This window comes from Helobdella robusta (genome assembly GCF_000326865.2).
Source record: "Helobdella robusta unplaced genomic scaffold HELROscaffold_17, whole genome shotgun sequence".
Classification (NCBI taxonomy): Eukaryota; Metazoa; Annelida; class Clitellata; order Rhynchobdellida; family Glossiphoniidae; genus Helobdella; species Helobdella robusta.
Window position 1 is genome coordinate 1,419,011 of NW_008703942.1, and position 14,358 is coordinate 1,433,368.

At 35.4% G+C, this 14,358-nt stretch overlaps 1 protein-coding gene across 1 annotated transcript; it reads left to right on the forward strand.

Annotated features, from left to right (window-relative positions):
* Positions 1–2,017: 2,017 nt before the first annotated feature.
* Positions 2,018–5,290, forward strand: HELRODRAFT_76196 (hypothetical protein; the record flags this gene model as incomplete). Its single annotated transcript, XM_009015958.1, has 7 exons — positions 2,018–2,240; positions 2,759–2,965; positions 3,320–3,439; positions 3,765–4,083; positions 4,266–4,401; positions 4,560–4,759; positions 5,044–5,290. 7 exons carry the CDS (start codon positions 2,018–2,020, stop codon positions 5,288–5,290), a joined length of 1,452 nt encoding a protein of 483 aa, XP_009014206.1.
* Positions 5,291–14,358: the final 9,068 nt, after the last annotated feature.

Below are 14,358 nucleotides of genomic sequence, written 5' to 3' on the forward strand. Positions count from 1 at the left end.
TTTCTTTGTCATGCAAAATCATTTTTACACCATACATAGTGGCTTGCATTGAACAATCGTCAATCACATTCAGTCTTTCCAGAGAAACCAAGCCAACCTTGGGTTAAAGAGTGCAACGAAGGCAATCGATGTTATGTAGTGTGGGAGACGGAGGTAAGCAGCCTTAATGGGGATGCCAATATCAGCACGTCAGAAGAACACAAAACACATAAAGCCGGAGATGATCAACAAGACGATAGCAACTTCCTTATAAACCACTCTGAAATCTTGCATTATATAATCGAGAAGCGCGAAATACGAGGACCACACAGATTAAAAGTTTGCAAAAAGATTGTGAAGAAGCCTCCAGTCTTGATTGAAGAACTTCAGGAAGGTGTGGAGTACGAATTCAGAGTATTTGCACGCAACTCGGCTGGCATCAGTCCTCCGTCTCATATGTCCAAACCTTACTTCTACAAGTCTAAAGGTCAGTTTACTTGGGTTATTTCATTTTATTCGGTTATATTTTATAATTATTTTAGATCAATTATTATCGTTACTCATTCTTTTTATTTCAGTACTTTTTTTATTTAAAAAATCATTGTTTGCATCTAAGTTAAGCTTTAAAGAAATTATGATTCATTGTTGCTTATTTATGAATAATTATTTTGAAAAATAATGCGTAGTTCTTTGTTCGTATGTGTTTTTTGTTATCTTTATAGCAAATTAGAATATTATTATATTATTTAAGTTATTTTTTTTATAGAATTTTGATATATAGAAACGGTTTAGCAGACTCTGTCCACTTAACCTGTTCAATTTTTTAATAATATGACAGATAAGTGATTTTGATGGATATATTATTTTGATAATTGTAAGATTTCAATGAATATATATGGTTTTTACGGATATATGATTTTGATTCTATGCATATATGATTTTACGGAAATATGATTTCAAAAGATACATGATTTTTATGGATATATGATTTCGGTAGATATCAGATTTTGTCGAAAAACTAATTTGATTTGACCTTTCCACCGACCAGAAGAACAACCTGCAAAGTTTGTAAGTAAGTTGAAGGATGTGATCGCAGTGGAAGGACACGAGGCCGTCTTCGAGTGTTCGTACGCTGGCAATCCTCATCCGAAAGTTAGATGGTCAGTTTCTGATTAATCTGCTTATGTAGATTCGTGTAATTGATGTGTTAGGTTGAATGCTTATGATGGGGTATTTTACTTGTGTTAACAATTAACGTTGCACTATTTAAAATTATATGTAAAAATTTCAAGTTTTCACCACGGTGTAAATTGACTACTTTTCAAAAACTGCCCAAACTTAGGTTTAAAAATTTTTGCGAGGTGTTTGACGGACACAAACACAAAATTGAATCTTCGGAAGATGACAGCCACTCCCGCCTGACGATACACGGAGTTGTGGAGGGAGACTGTGGCGAGGTGGAGTGCAGGGTCTTCAACGAGCTGGCCACGACAGCCACCAGGGCATATCTCACCATCCACAGTAAGTTGCTGCTTCGTTTGTTTTTTTCTTATTGTGATGGCTCAAAAAATTTTTTTAATAGGCTTGCTCTTTACATTTTTAGCAACATTTTAAACACTGATGATTTATATTTATTAATACATGTCAGATACCTGTTTTCTGTAAGAAGAGTTTAATTTAAACTACATTACCTAGCCACTTTGGGAATCTAATGTTTACTTTTTTTCTTCTCAAATTTAAGCCAAATGCAAGTTTATTTATTTGGAAATGTGTAATTTTTTATTTGTTAATATCGTTCTCCATTTAAAGCTCAACTTTGAAATGTTTGCATCGCTATAGTTATTTAAACGAATGAAGTTTAGAAATAAGCTATTTACTTATTATTATAAGATCTTCATACGGAAAATGAACTTTTGCGCAATATTTAATAGCGATCTTATGAGTTTCCACTTACTCCAATTCATATGGCGCAGGTTCTGCAAAACTGCGAATGACGCAGAAGACATTTGAGGGCTTGTACTTCACGAGGGGCTCGACGATGAAGGTCAGAGTTCCCATCAACGGCAGACCGAGCCCCGAAGTTCAGTGGATGAAAAATGGTACCTTGGTGGAGGCGAACGAGCGGATATCCTTCGAACAAGATGACACCAGTGCCACGATGTTGGTGAGGAACTGCAGCAGAGGGGATGTGGGCACCTACTGCATTAAGATCAGAAACTACATGGGCTTCGACGAAGCCTCCTTCCCTGTTAATGTTACTGGTTAGCAGTGCTTGTTTATCTGTCTGTTGGCGCTGCTGTGCTGCTGCTGGCGTTGGCGCGTTCTTCACGATGATGGGCTCTTTAGTTTTCAGAAACATTGTCTACTTTTATGATAATTTTGTTTGCAAATATGCTGAAAATTCTCCTAAGTTAGAACAATAATTTTTTTATTTTCATCCTTGCAATGATAACAAAACATAACAACTCATGAAATTATTATTTGCTACATGATAATTAAAATGTTTGGTACAGCAACATTGGAACTCCCACACCATTTACAAATTTTTACTAGTTTACAAATTTCAAAAATTCAAATTATCAAAATAAAAACGAACAATTTATTTATGTAGTATTTTTATTTCTATTGAACGACAGAGACAAAACAACAACAACAACAGCGCTGACATCAACTGAATGTTGTTATGATCAAACTGCAGTATGTCGAGCAACACCTGACTTCAACATAATCAGCATATGACATCGAGATCAACACAAAACCAACGAAATAATTTTCACAGATCGACCAGGTAGTGTTTCCAACAAACCTCAAGTGCTAGATGTCACGGACAGTTCGTGTGTGGTCACTTGGTCGCCTTCTTCCGACGATGGCGGGTCGCCAATTTTGGAGTACATAGTCGAGGAGTGTGAAAAAGTGGCAGGCAGGTGGAAGCTGGCCGGCTCAACTACCTTCAACAGGATCACAGTAACTGGATTGAAGAAAAATAGTTAGATTTTGTTGCTACATTTTTTAGACTAAATTAGAAACAAACACATTTCAAATTTTAATTTTGAGTAAATCTTTTATTAACTTTTACTCTACATTTTTTCAATCATATTCATGATTTCAGAGCATAGTAAACTGGAAACTTTTTAACAATCTTGTTTACTAGTTTTCCAAAACTAATAATTGAATTTTTTAAAAGGTTGTATGCTATCATGTGAACAACTTGATGACGATTTTATTTGCAAAGTTGGAAATGTTATGCAAGATGTAAAGTAAACAGTTGAATAAAGTTATATTAGTTTTGAAGTTGCATGGTCATTCAACGCTAAGCACAGCTATCGTGAACAATTTTTAGGTCAATATGCGTTTCGGGTGAAGGCGCGCAACGTATACGGCACGAGTGAGGAAAGCCAGGCTTCTGATTGGGCGAGGATTAAGATGACGTCGTGCCAGAATTTTGATTACGATAAATTTGGTTAGTTCAGTCGCGAAAGAATGATGGTGGTGGTTGAGATGGTTGTTGTCTTGAAGTAGTAATAGTGATTACTTTACATTATTACATAAAATGTCGGCCCACCAACCACAACAACAGTTACAACGTCTGATGTCGAGTGCTCGAGAATTGATGTGAACAAGTTGAAGTGTGAAACTGCCCTGAACATGAAGTACAAGATATGCGAGGAGATATCCAGGTGGTTCGATCTGATAGGGTTGATGATATCATTTGTGTGGCTGCTGGTGACGCTGGTGGTGCGTGTCGTTGTTGTCGGCTGTTTATGGTGAATTCGATAATGATAAAGGTGGTAATGATAATGATGAGGATGTGGATCATGACCTAGACAAATTGAATGCAACTGACAAAAATGTCGGTAATAATGTTGAATTCAGGGGTCAGTTCGGGATGATGCACCGGGTGATTGAGAAGTCCACGGATCGCAACTACCTCGTCCGATTCTCCATGAGCACGTCGGCTGAGAAGTTGCTGATGAGGAGGGAGGTGGACATTACGAACCTGCTAACGCATCAACACCAGTCTCTGCACCACCGACATCAGTGCGGCATCATCTACCTCCACGATGCTTTCGAAACTGATGGAGAAATTGCTTTCGTTTATGAATTGTTAGAATTAACATTTATAAATGAATTTGTCAATAGGATTTTATTTGTTACGTTAACAAACCATGCTAGATGGATGATGGCACAAATATTAACGCTCCATGGCATCTTATATTATAAATGAATGTTATTAAAATATTGTAGTTGACGAAATTGTATTGTAACCAGCTGTAATTTGATTGCAGTTTGTCAGGACCTGACCTAATTACCAAGCTGTTGAATGTGGGTCACACAGAGGTCAGGATTATCAATTACATGAGACAAATATGTCAAGCTGTCGCTTTCATGCACGTCAACGATATCGTCAACTTGGACATCAGGGTTAGTGAAGATGGTTTTGTTTAAATTTTGTTGTGATTCCAATGACAAAAAGTTGGTAAAAAAAGTTGCCAACAAATGTCAAAAATAAGGTTACCTGTTTGTGATAAAAAAAATAGTTTTTTTATTTTAATTGTAATGACTGATTTTTCAATAACCAGCCAGAAACAATTTTCTTCACAACATCGAAGTCTGAGAATTTGAAACTGACAAACTTCGGAACGTCTCAGAAGCTGGATCCAGATAGGTCGGTTCGTGTCGTTTACCCGTCAATTAGTTTTTGCCCTCCTGAACTCTTGACCTTTGAACCGGTCTCATTTTATTCTGACGTCTGGAATCTTGGAGTGCTGGCCTACTTATTGTAAGTCTCTTTATTTTGATTGTTTTTTTGTTTCCGGCACTCATCGCCATCATTGTCGTTACTATTTTTCCTACTCACTCCAAAGCTATCTCACTACTACATTGGCCACCGTCATCAGTCGTCATCAGTCGTCATCATTTTATCACCATCATCCCTGCCGTAATTATTATCGTCATCACTAATTTAAATGAAAATATTTATCGTCAGCCTTCTTTCTTTCAATTTCATTACAACATGCACATAAATTGAAATCGTCAACCCTACCAACATTATCATCCTGTCAGAGTGTCAGGAACGCAACTTTTCGAGTCAGCTGAGTTGGACGAGGCGTACAACAGAATCACATCACACGATGAGGTGGCCTTCAATGAGGACACCTGGACAGACGTCTCCAACTACTGCCAGAACTGGATCAGCAGGTGTCTTCGCAGGGAGCCCGTCAAGAGGATGAGCATGGTTGAGGCTCTGGCTCACCCCTGGCTCAATGTTCGCTCTACTTTTCTTAGTTTTTTATTTTACGATTTCATTTGAATGGTCATTTGTTAGATGTTTTTCAAGAGTTTTAAAAGTATATAAAACTGCATCAGTAAAAAAAAAAATATCGATTTGTTTCTCCTTCTTTCTCTTGAGTGTTATTTTGTAATAAATTCTCGGGTTTATTTTATTTAAGATATGTTTCTACACCTTATTTTAACAGAAAAAATATTTTGAATTTTTAAATGTTTAAACGTTGGTTGTGGGAGAAATATTGATTATCACTGCCACTATTTCAATCATCCGTAATCAACATTAGCATTGCAATCATCATCCTTATCATCATTGTGAACATCATCATCGTCGTAACCGCCATCATCATTCTTCTCATCACCATCAACAAACAGGGAGAAGCAGAGGCGAAGCTTTCGGCCGCCAACAAAATCTTGAACTCTTCAGATACGCTCATGTCCTACAACAACAAACTCCAACAGGTTGATCAGCGTCATCAGTTTTACGTCATCTTCAACATTTTATTTTCCATGCTTACTTACATTCTTGCTCCGTTATATATTTTCCTCATTTTATATGATTCTTTTGCACGTTTTAACAGTTCTTACGTCTGTCACATTTTTATTTTTTAAAGAATAATAAAAGAAAATTACCACAACGTGACTAATATCATTATTCATTTTACCATGTATCACCGATCATTTTACATGTATCACCGATCATTTTACATGTATCACCGATCATTTTACATGTATCACCGATCATTTTACATGTATCACCATCATTTTACATGTATCACCGATCATTTTACATGTATCACCGATCATTTTACATGTATCATCACCATCATCATCATCGTGATATGATCAGTTGGACCTTCAGCAGTAATTACATCGTTATTTGTGTATATAATCATATTACTCGTATGATTAATCATTCACATTGCCATCCACATCATCATCATTTACATCATCATCGTGATGAACGCCTCCACTATTCAGAAGTACAGAGAGGATGTCCTACCGATAGGCAGACTGGCGTACGAAGGGGCGGCCTTCCTCAGGGTCTCGCAAGATGGCATCGCTCTAGAGAGAGAAATCGTGATGGGTCTGTCTCTGATCTTTGTTTGTTTGTCTGTTTGTCTGTCTGTCTGTCTTTCTATTTGTTTGTTTGTTTGTCTATTTGTTTGTTTGTTCATTATTTGTTTGTTTATGTTTTTTCGTTTGCTTCTTGTATGCATCCAACATCATAATATGTTACCGTCTCTACATTCTAGTTTATCATTTTCATTTTTATATTTCATTTTTCATATTAACTTTTAATATAGGAAAGTAATAAATTCAAATTTATTGTTAACAAAGCTAAAAAAACAATTTTAACTTTGCAGCGTTTATCAGCGGCATCAGTTTTATTCATAATAACATTTCAGTACAACAAATCCATAAAAACAAATGAACGACAACGTTAACAACACCACCAACCTTTCAGAACTACCGGACCATCCACCACAGGTGATAACTGAGTTGAACAACACAGACGCATACGAAGGCACACTGGCCAGGTTCAAGTGCAAGTTCCACGGCAGGCCCGAGCCCACCATCAGATGGTTAGTTAGATGGCCATTTGGTTGGTTGGTTGATTGGTTGGTTGGCTGGTTGGCTGGCTGGTTTGATCAGTCGGTCGGTCGGTTGGTTGGCTAATTTAAGGAATGTGTTCAACCTATTATTTGTTTCTATCGACATATTATCACATCATTCGCGTGATTGTGTATGCGTCCGTCTATTCATCTATCAATCCATGTATACATTCATCCATTTATTCATCCTGCTATTTTTTTCATTCCTTTTTTTTCTTTTTTTCTCATTTCTTTTTTATTTATAAATAATAACATGCATCCACTTATTTAATTGTGAATTCATCCATCCATCCATTTATCTATCCATATATCCATCCATCCATCCATCCATCCATACATCCATCCTTCCATCCATCCATCATCGGAGATATAATTGTTGCATGTTGCATGTTTTCTGGCAGGTTCCATGAAGAGAGGCAGTTGTTGGAGACTGGCTTGATAGGCAAGTACAGTTTCTGGACACGGAACGGCCTGGCCATGTTGAACATCAACAGCGTGCAGGATGAGGATGTTGGGTTGTACGTCTGTGAAGCCAGCAACAAGTTGGGAGCCTGCAGCACCAGGGCTGATCTCAACGTGCAAAGTTGGTTGTTGTCGTTGGATCTTGTCGTTGCCTGTCTTTGTGTGATACGTTTGTGGGATGGGATGATGTTTTTGACGAGTGCTCCGTCTCTACGCTGATGATGTACTTTATATATGAAGAGAAATGCCAAGTGTTCGTATTTAATGGCTTATGTCAATCGATATGAGATAGTATATCACAAAATGAAGTCATACGATGAGATATTATATGATAAGATGGGATTGTGGTGTGGATTGATATGATGTGAGGTATTGTCGGTCTAGGGCACTTAGATAAGATTGGAGTTCATTTGGTTTTATGTGGTATAGATGCATATTGCACTGAAATTAATTCAAGTGGTTCATAAATTTGTTCAAAAACAGAATTCTCGTGGAAGAAAGGAGACACAGCAGCACGGCGGAGGTGCGTGACGCTGATCACTGCCGACAGCTGATCTTTTTGTGGCTCTTGTCGTTGTCAACGTTGTCGTTTGTTCTTGTCGTTGTTGTCATTGATGTGTTGTCATTGTTGCTTGTCATTGTTACTACGTTGTGTTGCTGAAATTAAATCAAGTATTGTTGTTCTGAAGATGTTTCTGAGTGTTTGTAGTCTACGATGTCATCATGTTAGGCTATTATTTTGTTACTTTGGGACGCCGTTATTATGTTTATATGCTATCTGATCGTGTAACTATATTCTGCAACAACATTGCAAAAACTAAACAAACAACATCCAACAACCAACTGCACACACACACACGCACACGCACACGCACGCACGCACACGCACACACACACACAACAGCCTCAGCAGAAACAATGCTTTAACGACCAACTCCTGGTTAGACGATACAAAAAACAACAACAACAAACCAACTGACAACAACAACAACAACAAACCAACTGACAACAACAATAACACAAATTTTGCCCTGAAGACCACACAACAAGCAGCAGAGTCTGCATATGCTGGTGCAGTAAACAATAAGGCAGATGAACGAAATAAAGAGATTCCAGGTAATTTATTATTTCTCGTTTATTCGCTGCAATTCATTGGATAATTTTTACGTGGGTAATTTATTTGAAGCTGTTATGATTCAAGTCGCTTCTTTGTTTAAGCAATCGAAACAGTTTCTGTTGGGTTTGTCGGATATTTTTGTCAGCATCTTTTTACATGCTCTGAAAATATATAGAAAATTTATTTCGTATAAGCATTTATCGGCTTTTAATCCATCAATCAATCTTAATTTGATAGCGGTTCTTATTAATTTTTCACATAATTATCAAATTAAGTTAATCTATAGCATTCACCTTTATAAATTCTGTAAAAATTTATAACCGTGCTCTCGCCCATGCGTTCGTCGCAGAAGCAGAGTAGTTGACATTTCGTTCGCTGGAGTGTCATAAGCGCAATGTAATCTTCGCATTAGATCACACTTAACTCTTAATTCTAATATGAACCATTGAATAAAGTTGCATCGTTTGTAAATAGAAGCAGAAGCTGACGAAGGAGATTCCATATCATCTGCATGTTCCAGCTTCGACCGAGCCAGCATGGAGGGAGGTGATGAGTCCGCCACTGAAATAGATCCACCAACAATCATCCAGAAACATGTGCAGCAAATTGGGAATGATGATGTTGATGCTGGTGGCGGCGGTGGTGGTGGTGATGGTTATGGTGGTGGTGAAAATGCAGTCAACCATAAAGACTCGAAAACTTTGGTCGATTTTGTAGAAAAATTGGAGAACATGAGATGCGTGGTTGGAGATGACGTCACGTTCAAATGTGTCCTACCCAGTGATGTTCGTGTTGTCGACGTCACGTGGTTGGGTTTTTTTTATTCGTTTGATTCTGTTGATGTTACGATCGATGAAATTATGCCTATGAAATTTTCTACATCCAAACAACATCACATCGAAAACGCCACTGCAAAACAAAACTTTCATAATTAATTTGTGTACAATCCAATCAATCTAGGTCAAAAGACGGTCTCATCTTACACAACAGCCCCCCAAGAATGACGTGTGAATCACGTGACAACATACTGACCTTGACCCTGAATGCTGTGACGAAGGTTAATGAAGGGAGGTACAATGTTGAGGTCACGAATGCAGCAAACGACGTCATTTTTTCATCTGCACACCTCTCTGTCAGCACCACCATTTAAATTTTTTATAAATTTTTTTTTATAATTTTTTCACATTAAAATATTACATGCTCTTTGACACTAGCTCATTTGAGCACAATTGACGCTGTGTGCATAATGAACTATATAAATATTTAGTAATAATAATAAGATTCATTATTATATTATTTTTATTTCTATTATTATTACTATTAGTTATTTATTATTATTTATTATAGTAATTATTATAATCATTATTGTCATAAAATTGCTATGATGAATTTATTATAGTAATTATTATAATCAATATTCACATAAAATTGCTATGATATCGCTTTGCTAAAGACTGACATGTCTTTTAGTGTAAGATTGTTTTTTTTATTTCATCATCATTTTTTGCGTTTGACCAACTTTTCTATCCACTTATAAATAAAAATTTTTATTTCATCTACATCTTTCTTGAAACGTGTTCGCCAATTGTTTTTTTTTAAACTTGAAATGATTAGGCCTACTTGTGATGTGGAGATATTGTTACTATTTCTCCAGTTTTCTACAGACTTCTCATTCAATTAATATTGAATTGTATTTTCGCAATGAATTAAAATCATGGTGTGTTAATGTAGGAGTTCGTTGTTTGTTTTTGTTTGTTTGTTTGTTTGTTTGTTTGTTTGTTTGTCTGTTTGTTTGTTTGTTTACTGATTGATTGTTTGTTTGTATGCTCGTTTGCTCATTTTAATTATTCTATAAATTAATTAATTATTAATTAATTATTGATTGATTAATTTATTTATTCATTCATTCATCTTGTATCATTTCGCTGAAGTGTAAATTAGTTTCTAATCTATTGACAATCAGATTTAATTAAATCATTATTTCACATTACGAAGTATTGTTTGATAACTTTTTGTGATATCTAACGACATTTAAATTAAATGATTTAAATAAATACATACAAATCAATCACATGTTTTTTTTCTTTTCAAATGTTCTTGTCCATTTTCTAATAATTAGTTTGGAAATCGCGCAAATTGTTTCGGACAGGTAGAAGTTCCCATTCTTCCAATAAAAATCTAATTATTTTCTTTCTGTAATTTCATTATCTGGTCTGGACGTCTGAGGCCGATTTTTTAGGAGCCCTTTGTTGTGACGAAATATTTTTTCTGCAATGTTAGTTTAGCAGTCAGAGTAATTACTCGAAATGTTCGAATGACTTGAAGTCAGCAGAAATACAAAATTGATTTTTTTTTAATGTCGAACCACGAAGAACATTCTTTCCTGCCATGTGTTTTAATTGTGATGTCATGTCTCTAACACAGAACTATATGTACGCAGCTCTGCGTTTGACAGAGCTGCTTTTGTAAAGAATAAAAAATGTTTTAAACTAGAATTTTTTGTGTTCCTTGTATTTACAAATTATTTTTTTTCAATATATGTGGATGAATATTCAATAAAACATCATCATTTGATTTCACTATAACAGAACCCCTTAGTAAGTCGTAAAAAACCTTATTAATAATTCTTTCTCAGTAGATTATTATGTGTCATTAACGCAAGCACAGCGTATGTGTGTGTGTGCGCTGAATCCACGTCTAATTTGATATTTGATTAGTCTTTTTGCATTTGAACCCAGTCCCTGCAACAGCAGGACCAGGCGCCTTAACCATCAAGCTATCTCGCCATCATATAATTTTTACATACTTGAAATTTGTTATGACTGAATGAACCATCAGCAAGTAGACACCATGCCTCATTACTTACTTACAATACAACTACAACATTATCAACATTGTTATCCATATATTGGCTGATGATTAATAACGTATTGTGCGCCTGTGTCTCCCAACGGTCATTTTAAACCATTGCATGTGATAATGCCTGTCAACAAGCACTTATCTTGAAGTCATCGCCAGTCCACAACACTTATAACTGTCCTGAATACATTTTGCATTTTTCTTATTTACTTAATTTCACAATTCAAAATAGCGTGTTTATCAACTACACGATACGTAGCCTGCAAGATTTTAATTAAATTTTCCATCTTTAGAACAGTTTCTTGACAAGGAAGCACATTAAGGCAGACGTGAACATGCATCTGTCGCAATTAAAGGATTGCAATTAATTTTTTCACTAATTAGCACACGCACTGCAGTTAAAGTAAAATCAATTAAAATAATAGCCAGTCACAGTGCTGATAGCATTTAATGATAGATATATGGTCGTTTCTAATAATTATTTTTAGTTTTGAAATTAAATTTTTTTCAATATATTTTTTTGTCCAAAATAACTTAAATAACGACATTTCAATTCTTAATGTTAATAAAAATTGCGATACAAACACGAGGGTTGTATTTATATAAAAAAAATTCTTAACGGGATAGTATGATGGGATGATATGGAATAGTATGATAGGATAATATGGAATAGTATGATGGGATAATATGGAATAGTATGATGGGATAATATGGGATAGTATGATGAGATAATATAGGATAGTATGACGGGATAATAATGGGATAAGTATTTTTCAAGTACTGGCACTACTTTCCTCGCAAAGATTTCATACTTTTTCATGTTGGTCCTGTCTTAGATGCCATCCTGTCAACGTTTCTTTGATCATGGTCGGTCAGTGTTTTTACGTTTAAACCTCACAGAAAACTCGGCTGAAAGCTCGATAGGTTTTAAATCGAATTGCATAATTGTTGAAATTATATGCTCGGTGTGCAACAAAAATAAATCACAGTTGACAGCACATTTTTTCTTAGAAAGGCCAGGAATGTGGTATGGAAATGAAAAAAAAGGGTAGGAAACGATCCGGCAGTAAACGCAGATTTTGGGAAGAGGCAAAGTTTCTTTGTGTTTATAAGAGAGTTTTTCATGGGAAGAAGAGTAGGAATGATAATGATTTCAGAAAATACGTAAGCCATAAGTTTGACAAAATTGACTGTGTGGAGAGAATATGCAACATAGCCTAGCTATATATATAAATATATATAAATATATATATATATATATATATATATATATATATAGAAAGGTATAAATTTATTTAAAAGTTTTTGGACTAAATTTATAGGAATGTCGGGAGGTTCGCCGTAAGAACTGAAACATTTAAATAAAGGATTCTTCTTACCATGGCTTTCGTTGATTTGGTTCTTTAGAGTTTTTCCTGCTTATTACATAGTCACGCATTCATTTGTACAAGCCTCTCTGTAATTTGAAAACATTCAGACAGAACACGAAATTAAGATATCGATAGCCGATGTTTGATTTGAAAGGAACATAAAATTTAGCAACTTGTTAAACTTTGCATCTTTCACTGTCGTAAACCAACCAACATCCGTGAAACAAACAGATTTAAACAATCCCTGCAAGAATGTTTAATATACACATTATCATTTTATAGTGTTGGTATCTATCCAACACATAATTTTATTTCTTTCAATTTATTTTGTTTCATTTATTCATTTAAAAGTGTCAACACTTCAACCAAACATTAATATAATGTATGTTTAATGTATTTCACGTACAATTTTTTTTGTGGAGTGATTATTGTTTGCATTATTCTTACCATTCAGCTTTCCAGTAAGCACTATGCAAATTTGGTACGTCTGTATATTCATCGTGCGTGTGAAAATATTCACATGTGTTTGTGTGTGTATGTGTGTGTGTGTGTGCGTGTGTGTGTGTATATACATGTATGTGTATGTTAATATGAATGTAGCAGAGTCTCTGTTTTAAGACTTGTTCCAGGAAGCCTTCCGTAGAACGGCCCACATTTCAGTGTTATTCGTATTTTGTATGACAAGGTATATTGTACGGTTAGTTGGAGACCATGATAGTTGGAGGTCTGAATTTCTTAAAAGCTCTTGTGTTTTAACATGCTTTCAAATTTATACCCGCAGCATATTTTCTTAAACAGACACACACACATATTTCTTGATGGAATGTTTATATCGAGTGAAAGCCATTTTCAGTTTGTTTATGTGATAGGTAATGTTTTTAAGTTGCAAAATCACAAATGAATAAACAAATTAAATTAGTGTAAATTGAGCCAGAATGTCAATGTCACATTAAACATTCACCGCCTTTGATCAAATGACATTTGTGTAGTGTTAACTTATCATTCAGGACATAGCTTTTAAAACGTCTTTATGACACGTTAAATTTGTGTCGTCCATCACCTCTAAATGTTTTTATAGGTGCAGTAAATATTTCGCACTTTTAATTAGAAACATGCTCTCTCGTCAACAAAACTTTACATGCATATTTCTAATTAGAACATAGTCATGTTCCAACATTCCATCGCCTTATCGTGCAGTAAGACATATTCAAAGATTGGACAAAGTTGTGTACTGTACAATACATACACGTACACAACACACAACTCCAATTATACAAAATACACACACACAACAAACACAAAATTCAAATGATACAAACTAACACACACAACAAACACATAATTCAGATGATAGCAGATCAACACCACAAGTAATTGCTGCAATTCAGCCGTAAGCTTTATTTATAGAAGACTACTTTAAAGAGCGAGGGAGCGCAGATAGGCATTATAATACATATTGCATATCACAACTTGTAATATAAACTGCAAATTTTTTCACTAAACATAAAAGTCACACACAAACCAGCCACACAAACCAGCCACACAAACCAATCCCACATACCAGCCACACAGACCAGCCACACAAATCAGCCACAAAAACAAGACACACAAACCAGCCACACAAACTGCTAAACAACGCAAACGTACATTTTTTCTCGCATGATTGTGA